At 45.6% G+C, this 21213-nt stretch overlaps 1 protein-coding gene across 2 annotated transcripts in view; it reads left to right on the forward strand.

Moving 5' to 3' along the window:
* Positions 1-21213, forward strand: part of INSR (insulin receptor) — a 155826-nt gene that overhangs the window by 128606 nt on the left and 6007 nt on the right. For both annotated transcript variants that reach the window (XM_004477162.5, XM_004477163.5), the window contains 8 exons: positions 8851-9010; positions 11678-11780; positions 12906-12973; positions 15008-15252; positions 16084-16194; positions 16285-16444; positions 17938-18067; positions 18552-18686. In XM_004477162.5, coding sequence (XP_004477219.1) covers positions 8851-9010; positions 11678-11780; positions 12906-12973; positions 15008-15252; positions 16084-16194; positions 16285-16444; positions 17938-18067; positions 18552-18686 — 1112 coding nt within the window. The remainder of the gene's footprint in view (positions 1-8850; positions 9011-11677; positions 11781-12905; positions 12974-15007; positions 15253-16083; positions 16195-16284; positions 16445-17937; positions 18068-18551; positions 18687-21213) is intronic.

Below are 21213 nucleotides of genomic sequence, written 5' to 3' on the forward strand. Positions count from 1 at the left end.
TTTTCTAACCATTCACTTGCAACCTCCCTGCATCCCTGGGTCTAAAGTTAGTTTCTTCTAGACAGCATATTGATGGGTCATATTTCCTTACCTATTCTGCCAATCCATGTCTTTTGATTGGAGAGTTTATCCATTAACATTCAGTATTATTACTTTCAAGGCAGTACTTACATTAGACATTTTAAATTTAGGTTTATAGGGAAGCGGACTTGGCCCAGTGGTTAGGGTGTCCGTCTACCACATGGAGATCCACGGTTCAAACCCCGGGCCTCCTTGACCCGTGTGGAGCAGGTCCATGTGCAGTGCTGATGCGCACAAGGAGTACTGTGCCACGCAGGGGTGTCCCCCACGTAGGGGAGCTCCACGCACAAGGAGTGCACCCCATAAGGAGAGCCACCCAGCGCAAAGAAAGTGCAGCCTGCCCAGGAATGGCACCGCACACATGGAGAGCTGACACAACAAGATGACGCAACAAAAAGAAACAGATTCCTGTGCCTCTGACAACAACAGAAGTGGACAAAGAAGAAGACGCAGCAAATAGACACAGAGAACAGACAACCAGGGCAGGGGGAGGGAAGAGAAATAAATAAATAAGTAAAATCTTTTTAAAAAAATGAATATATAAAAAAATTTAGGTTTATATATGTCATATTTTGTTTTTGTTAAAAATGTTTTTTCAGTTTTTCTTGCTAATAATCTTCCTTTCTATACTCTCCTCCAACCCTTTCTCTCCTGTTTTTCTTCTTTCAACCGGCAGAACTCCCTTTAGTATTTCTTTTTTTTTTAAATTTTATTTCTCTCCCCTTCCCCCACCCCATTGTCTGCTTCCTGTGTCCATTTGCTGTGTGTGTTCTTCTGTGTCCGCTTGGATTCTTGTCAGTAACACTGGGAATCTGTGTCTCTTTTTGTTGCATCATCTTGCTGCATCAGCTGTCCGTGTGTGCTGTGCCACAGCTGGGCAGGCTGTGCTTTTTTCATGCCGGGCGGCTCTCCTTACAGAGTGCACTCTTTGCGTGTGGGGCTCCCCTATGCGGGGGACACCCCTAGGTGGCATGGCACTCCTTGCGTACATCAGCATTGTGCATGGGCCAGCTCACCACATGGGTCAGGAGGTCCTGAGTTTGAACCTTGGCCCTCCCATGTGGTAGGCAAATGCTCTATCCATTGAGCCAAATCCACTTCCCGCCTTCAGTATTTCTTGAAGGGCAGGTTTCTTGTTTACAAACTCTTAATTTCTCTTATCTATGAATATTTTAAATTCTCCCTTATTTTTGAATGACATCTTTGCTGGATACAGATTTTGGCTGGCAGTTTTTTTTTCTTTTGGCACTGTGTCATACCACTGCCTTCTCGCCTCTGATGTTTCAGATGAGAAATCATTGGTTACTCTTATCAAGCTTCCCTTGTATGAGATGGATCTCTTTTTCCTTGCTGCTTTCATTATTCTCTCTTTGTCCTGCGCATTTGACAATTGGATAAGTATATGTCTCTGGGTAGGTCTGTTAGGATTTACACTGATTGGGGTGTACTGCACTTCCTGAACATGCACATTTATGTCCCTCAAAAGAGTTGGGAAGTTTTTAGTCATTATTTCCTCCAGCACTCCTTCTGTCCCCTTTCTCTTCTCTTCTCCCTCTGGGATGCCTATAATGCAAGTCTGTGCATTTCGTGTTATCATTCAATTCCCTGAATACCTGCTGATTTTTTTCCTTTTCTCTATCTGTTCTACTATCTTTCTGATTTCAGAAGTTCTATCTTTGACATCAGTAAATATTTCCTCTGCCTGTTCAAATCTGTTGTTATGTGCTTCCAGCATATTTTTAATTTCTTGCATTGTGCCATTCATCACCAACAGATCTATCTTTTTATGTATGTTAAGATTTCTTCTGTATGTTCCTCTAATGTCTTCCTAATATTCTTTATCTTCACCTTCACTTCATTAAGTTGATTTACTTCGTTTCATCCTTGATTGGTTGTTCCATGTTCTGCATCTCCTCCTGTTTTTTCAGTCTGTTCATTGGGCTGGGCCATGTCCTCCTGTTTCTTAGTATGGCTTGTAAGTTTTTTGCTGGTGTCTTGGCATCTGTTTATGTTAATGGGCTTATTTAGATGGTGAGTTTCTCTTTCTCCTCCAGGCTTTTATTTTGTTTTGTTTTGTGTTAAGATTCCTCCTTGACACTTGTTCCACTTACCTGTGTCCTTGTACTTGTCCATGTTCCCCTGAAAAAATATTAAGACCATAGCAAAAGAAAGGAGAAGAGAAAAATAAATTTTAAGAAGATGGGAAAGGAACCTTAAAAGTACCTGATAGAAAAGAAAAAATAAGAGTGAAAAATCATAAAAAATAAAAAGGATTAAGAATAAAAAAATAAAAGACCAGAAAGTCAAATATAGGAGGAAAATGAGAACCAAATGAGAAGATGGAATGAAAGAAAAGCAATATAGAGGAGAAAAAAGAAAGAAAGAAAAGAAATAAATTGAGAAAAGAGAGAAAAGAAGGTTAAAAAAACAAAAACAAAAAACAAGGACTCAAAACAAAACAAAACAAAACACAAAACGCCTGGAAGAAAAAACAGGCTTCCCTCTCAGGCCACTAACAACCATCTCAAGCTGCCAGTGCTCATCAGTCAGTGTTCTTGCAGCCTGCCCTCCCCAGTTAAGGAAACTGGGTTTAGAGAAAAGAATAAGGAATTTAAAAATATAAAAGTGAAAAATCAAACAACCTACAAATAAGTAAATAAATATACCTTATGTTTCCTGCAGCTCATCTCTCCTGGCCTCTCTTATCACTATACCAGTTAGGCTTTATTTACTTATTTATTTATTCATTCCTAAAGGACACCAGGTATTTAACCTGGATCTCCTATTTGTGAAGCAGGAGTTTAACCACTGAGCTACACCCACTCTACCGGTTAGGTTCGGCTTCTGAAGTCTTGTCATTTTCCTCTGCCTGCCCTATGTTACTGCAGGCTGCTCCTGCTTCTGATGTTTTGCAGGTGGCTTCTCCAGGCTTCCTGCTCTCCTGGACTGTTAGGTGCCTGTCAACAGCCCCCATCTCCCCTGACCCATTTCCTCTCCCAGGGCGGGTGGGTGGGGCAGCCTGCTGGATCAGTCCCCCCTCCCTTCTCCCTGAAACTGCTTCAGAGCCCACTCCCACTGGGTCACCTCTCTCTAGCTGCCCTCTCCAATTGCCCCCACCATCCCCTGGCATTCCTCCTGGCAGGTAAACCTGCCTGTCTTCCCGCAGTTTCTAGAGGAGGATTACAGCCTGCTGTCCCCTCTTGGACACCTCCTCCCTCATTTTTGAAGGACAGTTTTGCTGGATAAAGAATTATTGGCTGGCAGTTCTTCTCTTTCAGTACCTTAAATATATCATACCACTGCCTTCTCACCTCCATGGTTTCTGATGAGAAATCTTATTGAGGATCCCTTTTTGGTGACAAATTGCTTTTATCCTACTGCTTTCAGAATTCTCTCTTTATCTTTGGCATTTGACATTCTGATTGGTATGTGCCTCAGAGTATTTCTATCTGGATTTATTTTGTTTGGAGTATGTAGTGCTTCTTTTACACCTATATTTGTGTCTTTCATGAGTTGCAAAGTTTTTGGTCGTTATTTCCTCAATTATGCTTTCTACCCCTTTTCCCTTCTTTTCTCCTTCTGGGACAGGTATGACATGTGTGTATGTGTACTTTTGCTGTCACTCAGATCCCTGAGACACTGCTCAATTTTTTTTCTTTTTGTGTTTTTTCTTTTTGTGTTGTCCTAACTTCTAGCGTGCTGACTCTTTTTTCTGCCTGTTCCAATCAGTGATTATACACCTTTAGTATTTTTAATCTCTCCTATGGTGACTTTCATCCCAAAAATGTCTGGTATATTTCTTTTTATATTTTCAAATTCTTCTTTATGTTCGCACAGCATCTTAAAATTCTTTATCTCTTTATGCATATTTTCCTCCATCTCCTTGAATCAATTTAGAAGATTTGTTTGAACATCTTTGATTAGTTGTTCCAACTTCTGAGTTTCCTCTGAAGTTTTAATTTGCTCCTTTGACTGAACCATACCTTCCAGTTTCTTAGTATGACTTGTGATTTTTTTGTTGTGTCTAGACATCTGATTTCTTGATGGTTTAACTCTGGAAGTCCATTTCTCCCTCTTGTCTAGGGTTTAATTTTTTATTGGCTTTGTGTTAAGGCTCTTCTTCGACATTTGGTCTAACTCTAACTTATTCTAGACATGTAGATAACTTGTGTTTAACTGATCAGATTTTCTCAGCTCTTCTTCAGTGATTCTTGCCCTGGATATGTGGTGCAATTTTTAAGATTGCACTTTTTTGCAATTGTTTCACCTCCAGGAGAGAGCTTCCTTTTCTCTGCTCCTTTTCCTGGAATCTTGATCTCTTCTGTTTGTTTTTGTGCATTCTTTTCTCCCCAGCTCCTCTGATTTGTTTAAAATCTCTTCCTTACTCAGTGCTCCTTTTTTCTTGCACATTTCAGTTCTGGGACCCATCCTATCTTTCAAAGGTTCAGCTTAAACTCTCCCCCAGTTTTTTTGTTTGTTTTTTAGCTTTCACTTCTCCAGTTTCTTTCTTGTTAGGTACTCTGCCCTGGGGAGCCAGATGGGGCAATCCAGAAAGATTAATTACTTCAGAAAAGTCCATTTTACCTTGGGATGGTCCAGACAACTATATCTGGTTTGGTCACAGCAGTTCCCAGGAGCCTTTCTATGGTGTTTTCCACACTGCCCCCTGCCCCCTGCCCCCCGGCTCTGTGCATGCAGCATTCCTCATCTGCATCTCCTACCCTGGGACTCAGTGGACTTAGGTCCCTGTGCCTGGATAAGCGTGGAGTTCTAACTCACTGCTGTGATTCGGTCTACAGGATGGCTGTGAGAGGGTCCTGGGGCTTTAGTGCCTCAGTGTGGCTCCTGAGCCAAGTGGGAGGGAGCGAGGAGAGGGGAAACGGGAACTGGCTGGAGGTCTGGGATGAACTTTTCCTGCTCGAGATTTTTCTGTTTCTTTGATTCAGCGTTTGTGGAGTCATTATCCAGTTTCTACCATCTTCCAGAGTTCAAAGCAAATGGAATTTGTCCTTTCATTCTCTCAATCTTTTGGGAGGCTTTTTACAGGGATATTTTTATGGCCATGTTGCCGACATCACATCTTACAAGCACCTTTATATCCTCTGCTTAAATCACGTTTGCTGACGTATCATGGCCAAAGCGAATCATCCATTTAAAATTATGTTCGGGATGGCCTTTGTCCAGTATAATGTAGGGGCTGGGATCGCAGGCTCTGGATTTTAGATTCTCTCTACTGCTGTCCCCACGTCTTCAACTAGCAGTTAAGAACCCCTCCTACGGACTAAGGGGATCTACTTGGCTCCTATGTAGATAGAAGGAGCCTCAGGCATGGCTGGACCCAGGAATTCCTTTGGATCAGTTGCGTGTTCAGGCTCTACACAGTGAGCTCCAGCAGCCCCAGGCTGTCCTCTTGTGGGTTCAGTGCTCACAAATCTCATACCTCCTGGCACCAAGTCTAGAGAAAGAGAGTGTCCATGACCTGGCACTCCCAGCAAGACTGAGGCACACTCCTGCTGGACTGGCTCAGATCATGTGACCATCTGATGACAAAATGACAGCTTTATTGCAAAATAATTCACACACCATAAAGGTCACCCTTTCAAACTGCAGTTCAGTGGTTTTTATTATATTGAAAGAGTTTTGCAACCACCAGTACTATCTAAATTTCAGAACATTTTCTTCATCCCTGAAAGGAACCCTGTGCCCATTAGCAATCACTCCCTTTCTACCCCCAGCCCCTCACAGCCACTGATCTGCTTTCTGTCTCTATTCTGGACATTTCCTATAAATGGAAATGTGGGCCTTTGTGTCTGACTTCTTTCACTCAGCATAACATTTTCAAGGTTTGTCCATGTTGCATCATGGATCAGTACCACATTCTTTTTCATGGTTGAATAATATTCTATTGCATGGATATACACATTTTGTTTATCCATTCCATTGGGGTTGTTGGGCTATCACAGAAGCCATGAACGTTCATGTACAAGCATTGGTGTGGACACATTTCATTTTTCTTGGGTTTATACCTAGGAGTGGAATTGCTGGGTTATATGGTAACTCTGTTACCTAAAGCAGCTGCACTGTTTTACATTCCCACCAGCTGTGCATGAGGGTTCTAATTTCTCCACATACTTGCCAACATTTGTTATTATAGGTTATTTTTATTACAGCTGTCCTAATGGGTGTGAAGTGGTTTTGTATTTGCATTTGCCTTTCCCCAATGGCTAAGGCAGTCCTGAGTTTTGAGGCCTTCTGTGAACCAACGGGACTCGTTGGCTTTCTGCATCATGGCTCACCCGGGAATTGGGGTGGTGGTAAGGGTAGGAGGCCAAAGCCTCCTCAGAAGAGAAGAAGCTTCCTAGGGAAGTTCAGAGCAGCGTTGGTAGTGAAAAAGGGCCTGCATTCTGGGCAGTGAGCAGCATGGGTATCTACAGCAGACTCACCTTGATTTTATTCCTGTTGCTGAGACCACTTGTCCTCGTTTGTCCAGGACTTTCCTAGTTGAGTCGCATGATCCAGGGACACCTGGGTAAACTGGAAGACCTGGTCACTCTATTGACATTGGACCTAAACCTAACCCTAACCCTGGCCTTAACTACTTTCTCCCAGGTTCTCCCAATTGCCGTCTGCTGGCATCCAACTCCTCCTGCTCCTGGGGCTCAAGGAGTACCAGCAGGAATCCGGCACTAAAGCTTCCACCCCACACAACCCAATCCTGATCCCAGTCAGACCAGCCATTTTAGCCCTAGGGGGAGTAGTGAGATGAGGGAGAAAAGTAGCAGAGAGCAAGAGGTTACAATGGCCTTTCTAAAAATCTTTATATAGGCAAGACTGGATGGTTATTTTACACATTTTCCTCAATTGACTAGCATTGCTTTTATAAAGGAAAAAAAATAACCTTAACCTTTTTTTAAAACACAATTTATATGGTACAGTAAAGATTGTACCAGTTTTACAAAATTCTCCCTGGCATTTTGTGGGAGTTCCTTTTTTTTTTTTTTAACTAGGTTAATAGGCAAAATCACCTCTAGTTGTTTTTGTTGTGTTGTTTTTGAGTGTCTCTGATCCTAAAACTTGCATTAAATTTCTTTGTACCTGCATCCCCTCATTATTTCCTCCTTGCCTGGGGGACCCTCCACCCAATTCCCTGGAAAGATCATTAATTCTAGTGTGTTTATGTCCTTTGCCTCATTATCTTTTGGAGTTTTCATCTTTTTCTCATGTTTGTACAAACTTTTACATAAGTGCCATCTTAAATATATATATAATTTTTACTTGAAGTACAGAACAGCTAGTAAAATAATAACAAACCCCATAGAGAGAACTCCAACATCGCTATCCCTATCCAGATGCCCAGCTCCAGCACTATTAACCCTTGAAAAGGTTTTGATTCTTGTGTTCGGGTTTTGTTTTGTGAGACCCATCAGGTTCTAGTTCCTTTGGTCATGACCCCTGGTTCCTCAAGGCGTCTGTGGTAAATTGAAGGCTGATTTTTTCTCCTTTGTCCCAGATAGCAGCTACCCTTGGTTTCTATATTTGCTTATCGTCCCTTTCTACTTGGTGACGCATTCTACTTGGAAGAACCTTTGGACTGGAGTTCCTCACCCTACCCCCCATCGTCAGTCCGGGTTGTTTTCTTGCTGTTATTGTCACATGATAAGCATGGGAGTTTTTACATCTCCTCCACCCCCCACACCAATTTTCCAGCTCAGTGTGCTGGATGCACTGTTAGCTTTGGACTGTTTGGAAAGTTTTCAGAATCTCAGTCCAATGCTTGCAGGTTTCACAGCTTTGCTCTCCAGTGGACCTGGGTTTGTCTCTGATTTCACAGTCATCATCGGCTTGTGTGTGTTCCACTCTACTGGTATGCCTCTTACTGAGAATTCAGCTGGAGATCAGCCCCTTCAATGATGATTTGAAAGATCAAAAGATGGCACCGTGGGAAGGAAGGAGCTTTTAAGTTTGTCCTTACACATCAAGCCCCTTTAAATGTTCGATTCTACGAAGGCAGAGGGTGGGAGAAGGAGGGAGAAGCCTGAACTGTGAATTAGGCAGTGTGGGCCCCTTCCTTCTTCCCACCCATCTCTATGACTTGCTGGCCTCCTGGTGAAAATATCCCACTGTGGCTTTAAGGAAAAGCTTCTAGCTTCTAGCTCCAAGGACTGGCTCTGTCCACCTACCAGCTATGGGAGCTCAGTCTATCATTTAAACTCCTAAGCGAGTTGGCAAACTACAGCCCATGGGTCAAACCTGGTGAAACCTGGGTGTGTGCCAATAAAACAATAAAGTACACAAAGCCACGCCCATTGGTTTATGGATGGTACAGGCTTGTCATTTGCTGCTTTTCTGTAGCATCGGCAGAACTGAGCAGTTTTGGCAGCAACCACCTAGCCCACAAAGCCAAAAATATTTACTATCTGGCCTTTTGCAGAAAAAGTTTGCCAACCTCTGTCCTAAGCTTCAGTTTCCTCCTTTCAAGTGTGAAGATATTGGTGTATGCACTGTGGCATTGTAAGAATTAAATAAAATGATCCTGGTCAAATGCTTGGCTCCTGGCATAGGAAGTTTGGAAATTATTAGCAACAATAACCTCTGGGTCTCTTTTCTTATCCGTCAAAACTGTGATTCTCAAATTCCGGGATTCTCAAAGTCAGACACCCTGGGGATCATCTCCAAGCAGGGTCTTTTCCAGGAAGTCCCTGCGGGGGTGGATGTTCCCAAATGTACAAAGCCAGCCAAGCCATCCCCTTCCCTCTCCTTGTCTCCCAGGAACTGCATTTCTGCGTCTCCCGCAAGCATTTTGCCCTGGAACGGGGCTGCCGGCTGCGTGGGCTGTCACCTGGGAACTACAGCGTCCGTGTGAGGGCCACCTCCCTGGCAGGCAATGGCTCCTGGACGGAGGCCACCTATTTCTACGTGACAGACTATTGTAAGTTTCCATGGCGACGTTGAGTATTTAGGTGCGTGCTCGGCTCTGAGCACAGCAGAATATTTCCCAGATCTGTCGGGAGAGTTTGGAGGCTGAGAGTGCCAGCCCTGGCCTGGACCCCTGGGTTCATCAGCCAGTGCTGTGTGGCTGGGACACGGTGCTTGCCTTCTCTGAGCCTGCATCTATATCTGGACATGGGCATAGCAACAGGAGGTTGGAGGGAGGTTTTGATGATGTCACGAATGTCAAGTGGCGGGCAAAGGACAGCTCTGAATAAACAAACATGGTAGCTCCTGTTACTGTTAGATCTGTCTTTTTTTTTTTTTTCCAACTTAAACTAGCTCTTTTATTTTTTTAATCCTTTTTATTAGCAAATTTTTTATTGTCTTTTTTTTTTAAAGATACATAGATCACACAAAATGTTACATTAAAAAATATAAGAAGTTCCCATATACCCACTACCCATCCCCCCGCTCCTCCCACATCAACAAAGCCTTTCATCATTGTGGCACATTCATTGCATTTGGTGAATATATCTTGGAGCACTGCTGCACCACATGCATTATAGTTTACATTGTAGTTTACACTCTCCCCCAGTCCATTCAGTGGGTTATGGCAGGATATATAATGCCCTGCATCTGTCCCTGCAGTTTCATTTAGGACAACTCCAAGTCCCAAAAATGCCCCCACATCACGTCTCTTCTTCCCTCTGCCCTCATATTACACCTCTTCTTCCCTCTCTCTTCCTTCAGTAACTCCCGAGGTCACTGTCTCCACATCAATGCTATACTTTCTTCCATTGTTGATGTTCATTGTCCTGGCTGCTTGGTCCAAGCCCCTGAAGCCTCCTGCTTCCCCATCCCTAAGAAAGGAGAGCAGGTCCTGGGGAGGGACACACAAGCAGAGGTTTCCATTTCTCATCTCCCTCAGTCACCGAATGTTTCTGGACATGTTTAGTGTGCTGCAAGAGGGAATGAGGCTGCGTGCTGTCCTTTTCGGAAGATGTGGGAGGGTGGAACTTCTCAGGGTAGAGTGGTCCCTCTAGGGCAGGGGCCAGCGCAGACTGCCTGGTTCAAACCCCTGCTCTGCTGGGAAGCAGCTCCCTGACTTTGGGTAAAGGGCCCTCGCCCTCGAAGCCTCCATTCCCATTCTGGGTTGAGGCACGGCCCCCGCCTCCTTGGCTCATGTGGCAATTACATAAAATCATCGTAAAGAGCCCTTTAGACGGTGCCTGGAGTGACCGAGTGGTCAGTAAACCATCCTTTACAAAGGCCCTTTGGGCCTCCTCATCTCTGCAGAGCCCATTCCCCGCTTGGCTGTGAAGAGTCTGAGGACCTGGGCACATGTGTAATTATAGACAACTCAGCCTTGGATATAAACTTTGCAAATTCAGACTCTGCGTAATGTTTCTTCAGCCAGTTTAAAAGCAAGATGATGACGCATCAAAAGAGAAACAAAGGAGAGAGCCAAGGTGAAGCACAGCAGAAACCAGGAACTGAGGTGGCTCAATTGACAGGGAACCTCTCTCCACATCAGAGGTCTCCAGGATCAAATCCTGGTGAATCCCAGAGGAGAGAAAATGAGAAGAGATGATAACACAGACAACAAAAACAGCAGGGCAGGAGGAGAGGAGGAGGGAGGAGGGGGGGAATAAATAAATAAATCTTAAAAAAAAAAACTAAATGGGTTGGTCTTCGAGTGAGGAGGGGCAGGTCCCCTTGGCATCCACGGGGGCCTTACTGGTACATCTGACAGAGTTGGTGGTGGAGTTGGGACCAGCTGCGTGATTTGCCAGACCTGGTGCAAAATGAAAATGTAGGACCCCTTGTTAAAAAATTATTAAGAATTTCAAGGCAATCACAGTAGAGCCTTAAACCAAATGTGCAGCTGGCCCTGGATGAAAAAGTGAGAAGGCTGGCAATGGGCAGGGGTCTGACAGGGTGTGTTCCTCCGATACAGGCCTCAGGGTCAGAGCCAAAGGATGCTTCAGAGTTGCCAGAAATTAAGTCTCTGGGAGAAGAGCTGAGAGAGGCTCAGGTCAAGAGAGGAATGGCCATTGAGGTCCATTGTTCCAGGCATGGGAACACTTTGTGGCTGAAGATACCTCCAGGGGACAAGTTTTTGTTTTTGTTTTAATGAGCATTTTTTTATTGTATTTTTTTGAAGATACATAGATCACAAAAAATGTTACATTAAAATATATAAGATGTTCCCATATACCCCCCACGCCCCCACCCCAATCCTCCCACATTAACAACCTCTTTCATCATTGTGGCACAGTCATTGCATTTGGTGACTACATTTTGGAGCACTGCTGCACCGCATGGATTACATTGTAGTTCACACTTTCCCCCGGTCCATTCAGTGGGTTATAGCAGGATATATAATGTCCAGCATCTGTCCCAGCAATGTTATTGTGGACAACTTCAAGTCCTGAAATGCCCCCACATCACACCTCTTCTTCCTTCTCCCTGCCCTCAGCAACTACCATGGTGATTTTCTCCACATCATTGCTACAGTTTTTTCCATTACTAGTCACAATAGTTCTATAGTAGAAGACCAGTAAGTTCACTTTAATCCATATTTTATTCCTCCATCCTGTGGAGCCTGGGATGGTGATAGGAAACACGTTTTGAAGTGAAGCATTTGTGTCTTATTCTATTTCAGTGGATGTCCCACCCAATATCACAAAAATCATCATTGGCACCCTCATCTTTGTCTTTCTCTTCAGTATTGTGATCGGGAGTATTTACCTGTTCCTGAGAAAGAGGTGAGTGTGGTTATGTGCTGGTAAATGGTTAACAACCAGCTCTTGGAGCAAACTGTATGCCCAGATAGAGATATATAACTAAGTTTACAGTAAATATAACCAATACAAAGGATGTGGAGTGTGCAATTTAGAAAGAATAGTACTATATGCAATACTCTGTATCATAAATTTCATTTAGCCAGTTGATTCTCCCCAAACTCTTGAATCTGTGGTTAGCCTATGATTGCATGAATGAACAAGTTCAGATCCAGTGAATGCTGATTGATATTTTGTTTACATAAAGAGTAAGACAAAAATGAAATAAGACATATATTGGAACTTCACTTGTTTGACAATCATGTGATTGCCTTCTCTGCTGAATCAGACATACCTTTTTAAAATACTAGAAGAACATTTCCTCATTTTTAAAATGCTATTCCCAATGTCATGGCCACAGGCACGGCCCACTTTTAAATTTAATCTGCATTGACATTTTCCCCATCCGTTTCTTAAGTCTGGTCAAGTAGTGATTTGTAATGCATGTACTCCCATTTCATCAATTTCAGTCTGTGAACATACCCTCACTGAACACAGCCTTGCGAAGAGATGGAAGCAGAGCACCATTGGATAGTATTTCCTCCATACAGATACAATTACATAACTAAATGAGGTGACATAAATCACTTCCAGGGCACAATGTAGCAAGCTACAATGTACAAAGTACAATGTAGTAAAATAATTAGGAAGTGATGAGCTTTGTGTATTTATCACCTTTGCATCTAACACTATTTAGTTGTAAGCCTTTACAATTTAATTTTTAATGATGACTATATCGAACAATTGGCTCACAAATTTCCAGAAAATTTAACAGTCATTTTTCATGAGCCAGCTCCAGAAGACCCCTGGGTGAGTGGCTTTGGATAGATGTTGCATGGACAACCTTAAATTATAGTAAAAGCCAACCATGGGTGCATGGTACTGTGTGGATGCCCTCAAGTAGCAGGTCTCAAAACATGAGGGACACCCTATTGCCCCCATCCCATCTGGAATTACCTGGGTGCTGCGTGCTGATAAGGGTCGCTGTGTGGGAGACTTGCAGAGTCTGTGAGGATCTCAAACGGGCGTGCTTGCCGTTTGCTCATCCAGGCAGCCAGACGGGCCGCTGGGGCCACTGTATGCTTCTTCCAACCCCGAGTACCTCAGTGCCAGTGATGGTGAGTACCGGCCCCTTCCCTGGGGAGGGAGGGGGCAGATCCTGCAGTGCAGCCTCCTTGGCCATCGCCATCAACTGAGAGATGTGGGTTGACCCCCTGGGGAGGCTAAGTCAGCCCTGCTTGTCCATTTGAGCTGGCCAACCTGCCCCTGGCTGCAGGTCACCCACCGGCTGGTGCCTTGTGTACCTGGCCTGGGACCTGAGGACCAGGCGATAGGGGCGTGGAGCCCGGAGCTCTGCCCAGGAGGGAATGCTGAGGGTCAGGGCCAGAATGCCGTGTCCAGATCTGCCATCCAAGCTGGGAAGTGGAAATAGGGAACCAAAATGGAAGGCCAGGGATGGGGCTCAGAAAGACGACAGCCAGGGAGGGCTGGGGACCTGGGTAGGTGCCAGGACACCACTGGGTGCTGGTGGCGGCTGGACGTGGATGTGATGCTGGTGCTGGTGGCAGGCATTGGGGAGCGTGGGATGACACTCCTATCCCACTTGATTGTACCCAAGGGCAGTGAGAGATCCTTAGAGGGGAGGCTTGGCTGTTCCTTTAGGGATGAAAGCATCCATCGAGCTACAAATTTTAAAGTGCTCCGTGTCCCCAAAATCGAAATGTGACTTCTAAGGCATACACACTATTTGCTCAGCCAGATGCCACCTGGGCTGTGGGGTTGGGAGGGTATGGAGGGAACTGGAATGGGACAAGAAAACATTGACTGGGAGCCTCCTGCATGCTGGGCCCACTCCTTGCACCCCTGCCCCGCCATTTGGGAATTTGGGAATGGCATTGAGATGGGAAAGTGGGCCTCAGGCCTATCCTTGGGTCCCACAATAAAAAGCAAGGCTGGAACAGGATTTCACCCTCAAACCTGGAGGTCGATCTTTCCACCCTGCTTTGGGTGCCATGGCCATGGATGAGGGCACTTCAGCAGCTCTGGAAAAGGAGCGGGCGCCTATGAAAGCTAGAAAGTGGGGTGTGAGGGTCTTGAAGGCAAGGAAAGCCTGAGCCAATGGATAAACATGGAAGGGTCTAGGCTCAGGGGCCCGGGGGCCAGAGTGCTCCCACTGAGCATCCGTGCATTTGCTTGACTGTAAAGCTCTCGTCTGAGCCACCATCTTTGCATTTGGCTGTTGGTGATGGGCCAGACAAAGCCAGGAATTGTTTTGGCTTTCATTATGAAGCCTTCATACATTTGTCTCTGAAACATCCACTGTCCACAGACCACCCCAAACTTAGTGGCATAAAACAACTTCCACTGATTAGCACACAATTTTGTGGGTCGGCTATCTGGGCTGTGGTCAAGCAGCAGTCCTTCTTCTGGTCTCGCCTGACTTCTCTCAAGTGACTGCAGCTGGCTGGCGGGTCAGCCGGGGCTGGGTGGTCCAGGCAGGCAGGGTGCTTCCAGGACCCTCAGCTGAGGTGGCTGAGCCTCAGTTTCCCTCTCAGTCTCTCAGCTGCCAGCGGGCTGGCCCCAGGCTTCTTTACAGGGTGCTGGGTGGGTTCCCAGCAGGAAGAAGGGGCCAGTCCTGGGGACTGAGCACACCCCAACGCTCTGCTTGGGTCACCCTTGCTGATGCCCCAGTGGCCAAAGCTAAGTCACATGGCCGAGCCCAGCTGCAAGGGATGGGGAAGTAGATTCTGCCTGTCGACAGAGGGGCCGCCAAACATTTTGGCTTTTTTTTCCCCCTCAAACTATTACAACCTGTCCCCATACCTGGCTCACTTGGAAGAAGCAACAGACTCTTATGGGAAGTAGCATCATTCAGTAGCAGGGTTCTGAAATCAGGCAAGAAGGATGGGGACGTAGGCCCAGCTCGACTCACTGGCTGGGACCTTGGGTCCATTCCGGCCCCTTCCTGCGCCCCAGCTGTCCTCTCCATGAGGGCAGGGACCCAAGGCTGTCTTGTTCATGGCCACGTGCCCTGGATTGTAGAAGTCACTTAATTAGTGTTTTCTGGGGTTCAGGGACGGGCGTAAGCAGGCAGTGGGCCGGGACCCCCGAGCAGATGTGCTCGGGACACAACCCCGATAAGTGAGGAGTAGTGTTTCCATGCTCTGTGTACGTGCCGGACGAATGGGAGGTGCCCCGGGAGAAGATCGCCCTCCTGCGGGAGCTGGGGCAAGGCTCCTTCGGCATGGTGTACGAGGGCAACGCCAGGGACATCGTCAAGGGCGAGGCCGAGACGCGCGTGGCGGTGAAGACGGTCAACGAGTCGGCCAGCCTCCGGGAGCGGATCGAGTTCCTGAACGAGGCCTCGGTCATGAAGGGCTTCACCTGCCATCATGTGGTGAGTCTGGCGTGCACCCCAAGGTCAGGCAGAGGTCCCTGTGCATGCCCGCGGAGCAACGGGGGACCCAGCCCCTGCCCCCACTGAGCACCCCAAAGGCAGAAGCCGGCCCCAGACTCGCCCTGCTCACCAGGAACAAGCCTCGGTTGTTGCCCCATTGCTTTCCAGACACTTGCATCTCTCTCTCCTTCTTGATTCCTTTCCCGCCCAAGAACGTGTAGAGGTCCCCACCCCCTCCCACCTGTCCCCACTTGAAGCCAGCACAAACTCTCCCTGCCTTTCTGCTCCCCCAGTGGTCCCTGAGTCTCTCTTTGGGCTCTTGTATCCGTTCATACTTGCCATGTCCAACTTAACTGAGCGCATTCCCCTTGCCAACCCATTCTTGTCCCTGCTACACGGCATGGAGCTCCCAGTACAGTGGGTGGAGACAGACTCTAAAATAAGTTAATTATATGGTACATTAGGGAATAACGCTGAGGGTTGTATCTGAGCGAGGGACCGAGCCGTGATAAAAGAGTGTGCTCAGCAGAGGGAACAGCAGGTGCAATGGCTCAGAGGTGGGATGGTGCCTTGTGTGCTCAGGGAATGTCGTGGAGGCCAGATTTGCCCCGTCATGGTGCAGTATATGGGTGGGTCTGTGCTCACACCCACGCGACATGGACCCTGAATTCTCTCCCTGCAGCAAGGCTGAAGGTGGAGGGGGACAGCCCAGGGCTGACCAGGCTTTCCCAGGAGCAGGGTGCTGTGGGGTATGGGTACCAAACAGGGTGACAGAGATTAGTTGAATTCCCCCCAGGGGCCCTCATCCAATAATCCCATGCTTGCTCTCAGGTCCGCCTCCTGGGGGTGGTGTCCAAAGGCCAGCCGACGCTGGTGGTGATGGAGCTGATGGCCCATGGAGATCTGAAGAGCTACCTCCGTTCCCTGCGGCCCGAGGCTGAGGTGAGCTGCCTCTAGGTCCCTGGCAGAACACTGGCTCCCTGCCGAGGGCACCTGTGTTTTGCTGAACATGACCTCCTGTTCCAACTTTAGAACAACCCGGGTCGCCCTCCCCCAACTTTGCAAGAGATGATTCAGATGGCGGCGGAGATTGCGGATGGGATGGCGTACCTGAATGCTAAGAAGTTTGTGCACCGGGACCTCGCAGCTCGAAACTGCATGGTCGCCCATGATTTCACCGTCAAAATTGGAGGTTTGTTTGACTTTCTACTTGGAAGTGTGCAAATGGTCTGGGTTTGAATTCAGGAGGAGTTTTCTATAATGAGTTGTTCAATCTTTTCTGGTAGTGAAATGGGGCAGGATTATGAATGGAAAAAGGGACATGCAATCCTAACTATAGTTGAATTAAAGATATTTATTGAGTGACTTCTTCATGCAGGCCACTAGAATAGGGGCAAATGATGCAACAATGGAAAAAATCACCACAATCCTGCTTTTGTGCAACCAGCTGTCTGGTCTGTGCCTTTCCGGTACAGAAGCCTAGTGTGGCCAAATGCGTTTTAAAAATGAACTAAAATTAAGCAAAAAAAAAAAAAGCCCATTCAGCTCTGTGGCCACACTAAGCACATTTCAAATACGTAATAATGACACATGACTAATGGCCTCCATGCTGGCCAGAGCAGATATGGGCCGTGCCCGTCATTGCAGAAAGTTCTATTGGACCACTCTATCCTACACGAATAATAAAATGTTTAATAATGATATGAACAAGATTGTTAAGACTAGGAAAAGCGCTTTGGAGGAAATAAAGAGTTTTGGGCTAGAGAAGAAAAACAAGGGTAATGGCTGGCTCAGAAATTGCCTCTGTTAGGTGGAAACATTTTAGCCAAGACTTGCAGGATGAGAAGGAGCAGCCTGAGTGATTGCATTCCAGCCAGAGGGTAGCACATGCGGAGGCTGTGAGGCTGGAAGGAGGGCTGGTGGGATTTGAGGAAAATGAAGGTGGAGACGACCAGAGCAGCACAAACAGAGATTCAGGAGCTGGCCCTAGAAGGGCTTTGCAAGTTGTGGTTGGTCATTTAGACATTATTCTACAGAGCAAGAGGAAGCAGGAAGTGAGGTTAAACTATTTATGATCCAAAAAGATATGGTCCTTCATAAGCCATGGGAAGCTGGAAGTGATGTGAGCCTGGCTTCTCCTGGACTGTCAAGGGGTCAGGGTATCCGAGTGTCAGCTGTCAAAGGGTCATGGTGAGGGAACGTCCTGCAGGTCAAAGATAGTGGTGGACCTTGGTGGGGCCAACAAACAGATGTGGAGAGAGAGGGGGTGATGTGGATATGGGTGTGATGGAAAGAGAATGGTCAACACAAAGCTGAACCCTGGGTTTCTGACTGGGGAGCTGGGCAGTTGTTGGGACCATATCCAGTGGGGAATAGTAGGTTTGCCAGAGAAAGCCCAAAGTTTGGTTTGGGATGCCCTTGAGATCAAAGGTAGGAAGGAAGCATTCCTGAGGACGGGATTACTGAGCTGCCGACCAGAACATCTCCTCTTGGTCTCTTAGTGGTTTCCTTTCTCTTCCCCTTAAATGGCGGAATACCCTCTCTCCCACATCCCACAGACTGTTCTCACTGTGATCTGCCCTCCACACATGTGTGTGCACACTTGGGGTAGGGGCGGGGCTGTCAAGGTGGTGGACCCTGGGCACCAAGCCAGACCCTCAGAGTATGCGAACTGTTTGTCAACAGACTTCGGGATGACCAGAGACATCTACGAAACAGATTACTACCGGAAAGGCGGGAAGGGCCTGCTCCCTGTGCGGTGGATGGCACCGGAATCACTGAAGGACGGAGTCTTCACCACTTCTTCTGACATGTGGTAAGTAGCACATGGATGGGCAGACGAAGCACCCTGGGGTTGTATCCCAGGGGCCCCGCCAGTGGCACCTGCAAGAAGGGGCCGTCAAAGCCTGCCATTTCCCTCTCTAGTTCTCCGTTAAGAAAGTGAGGATGGTTTCCTATCTTGGGACACTTGCACAGCTAGCCTTACTTTCCTGTTGGAGCTAATCTCACAGGAATTTAGGAAGTGCAGCATATGCGTTCTTTTATCAGTTGGTCAAACTAGACATACACAAAGTGTGTGTGTCTTTGTATGAGTGTGTGTATGTGCATGTATGCACATGGTTGTGTTTTTGTGTACATGTGGGTATGTATACATGTGTATGTATATGAGTACCTTTGTATGTGTATTTGTGTATGCACGTGTGCAAGTATGAATGTGTGTATTGGTAGGTATGTGGATATGGATGAGTGCGTTTGTGTTTAGTGGCTTCTGTGGTACCACTCTCAGCTCTCGTTTGCAGGTCCTTTGGCGTGGTCCTTTGGGAAATCACCAGCTTGGCAGAACAGCCTTACCAAGGCCTGTCTAATGAACAGGTGTTGAAATTTGTCATGGACGGAGGGTATTTGGATCAACCTGACAACTGTCCAGAAAGAGTGTAAGTATCAAAAGAACATGCAGTGTGTGAAGTTTTCATCCAAAAAGGAATTATCCTTTACGTGTATGCATGCATTTGCATATCTTTGCTTGCATGCTTATTTGCATGTCCTATCTTGGCATGTATGCTTGTGTTTGCATATCACATCTTCAGAAGGTTGTACAAGAAATCAGCATAGTGGTTTCCTCAGGAGAAGGGAACTAGGGTGAGGAAAGAGACTTAAGTTAACTCTCTATTCTTTCTACATTTAAAATTTTGTCAGGTGTCTGTATTAAGTATTTCAAAAAATATTTTGTTTTAAATCTTTGTTCAAGGACTAAATGAGCCACACACACATATATATATTAGACATTGTGTAGCCTCACTAATAGTTCAATAAGTATAAAGTAAAACAAAAGAATGTACTATCCTCCTTAATTAGAAAAAAGAAAAGAAGGTAAAAGTGGGTAAGGAGTGTGGTAAAGGGAAGACTTGCCTTGGGGAAATGGGAACAGTTTCACACACACTTAAAGGACTGCCCTACAAAGAGGGTATTAGTGGGTAGAAATTGTAGGGAGGCAGAATTGGATTATGACTTGAGTTTTCTGATAAAGAAGCAGTTGCTTTTTGATATGGTGAGTGTCTCCTCATTACATGAATTTAAGCAAAGGCCAATTTGGGAGCTGTAGGAAGAATCGAATAGGGTGTTAGAAGATACAGTTAGATAACCATTCTCATCATCCTGTTGAGATAGCTATTCAAAGCACAGTTATGTAAGTTGCAAAAAAAAAAAGTTAAAATGATCTCAGTAGATAACAATATGAAAGTTCCTGAATAAATTGATACACTAATATGATGTATCAACTGAAAATTCAAGTGATGCTAGTAAAATATATGTTCTAACCCACCAAATAAGTTTATGTTAAAATTTTAAGTGGAAAAAGTGTGTATATATGAGGCTCCTGAGAGTGTCCAGATCAAAAAGATGAGAGATTACATCTGAAGGAGAGTTGTGTGCCACGTGTATTTTCCCTATATTTTGGGTAAGTTTCTAACTTTCTACAATGAGTAGTTATTACATATAAAGTTCTTTATCAGTGTTTCTTAAGAAAAATTGTTGATCTCCTGAAAATCCATGGAAAACATAAATTTTTAGTCTTGAAAAAGTAAGAAGGAAAGTTATTTGGAAACTCTATGCAAAGGACTTCTAAACATTGGCTCATGACAATGAGCAGTCTACCTTCATTCCAGGACCAGGGAAATTAAGGAGGCCCTAGGGCAAAGGTCCACAAATTTTTTCTGTAAAGGGCCATACCGTAAATATTTTCAGCTGTGCAGGCCAGATAGGTTCTGTCACAGCTACTTTGCTTTGCCCATGTAGCTCAGGGGCAGCCATGGGAGATACATAAATAAATGGGTGTGGCTGTGTACCAACAAAACTTTATTTACAAAAACAGTCAGGAGACCAGATTTGGCTCATGGGCAGGAGATTGCTGGCTTCCGTCCTAGAAGAGGTTGGGGTGGATAAACAAGAGGTAAAATGGAAAACAACTCCTCAGTGCTTGTCCTCAGTGTTCTTGGCTAGCATTGGCCTGTGAGGGTGCAGGACTGGAGTCCTGGGTACCACAGCAGAGGAGGCCCCCACTAGCACATCCCCAGGGGGTGCTATGTGGCCCTCCTGTGATGGGGTGGTCCCATGACTAAGCCGCCTCCCACCACCCTCCTGAGAATGAGGGCGGACCTTGAACAGTGGTCCCTTGGAGCTGGCCCTCTAGGTTTGAGCCACATAGCTGCAGGTGCCCCCACCCCTCCAGGTCTCACGCACCCCAAACCTGAAGGGTTTTAAAAAATTTATATTTAATTTTTTTAACAAATCAATTTTATCGATATATATTAATAAAGCATAAATCCATCCAGAGTGTACAATCAGTGGTATTCAGTGTAATCATGTATTTGTGCACTCATCACTTCAGTCATTCTCAGAGCCCTTTCATTATTCCAATATTAATATTAATAAACAAAAACCAAATAAAACTCACTGCTTCTCAATCTCTCTATGCTTCCCCTGCTGTACATAACATCTATTCTTTTTCCTTCTGTCTAGTATATTTGTATTTATTTTTTATAGAGTCTTATACTTGCAATATCACCTATTTGTGTTTTACATGATGTTTTACTATCTTATACAGTTCCATGTATGTGTTTTAGCTTTCCTTCTAGTAATATGCATGACCTTAGACTTGCCCTTTCAACCACTGTCATACCCATACACTAGCACTGGTAATTACCAACACCATTATATGCTTTCACCATTTCTACTCCTTTCCAAAGGTTTACAGACAACCTTTTTACCAGTTCTGCACAGATTAACCCTCAGCTTTCCATTCTTTACCCTCCTTCTATTTTCTGGTGACCTATATATTAATTATTAACTCCATGAGTTTACACAATATATTTAGTTTATTATAGTGCAGTCATACAGTATTTTTCCTTTTATGTCTGGCTTGCTTCATGCCACATTTAAAATACCCCAAAGGTCTTTTTTAAA

This window comes from Dasypus novemcinctus, chromosome 19 (assembly GCF_030445035.2).
Source record: "Dasypus novemcinctus isolate mDasNov1 chromosome 19, mDasNov1.1.hap2, whole genome shotgun sequence".
Classification (NCBI taxonomy): Eukaryota; Metazoa; Chordata; class Mammalia; order Cingulata; family Dasypodidae; genus Dasypus; species Dasypus novemcinctus.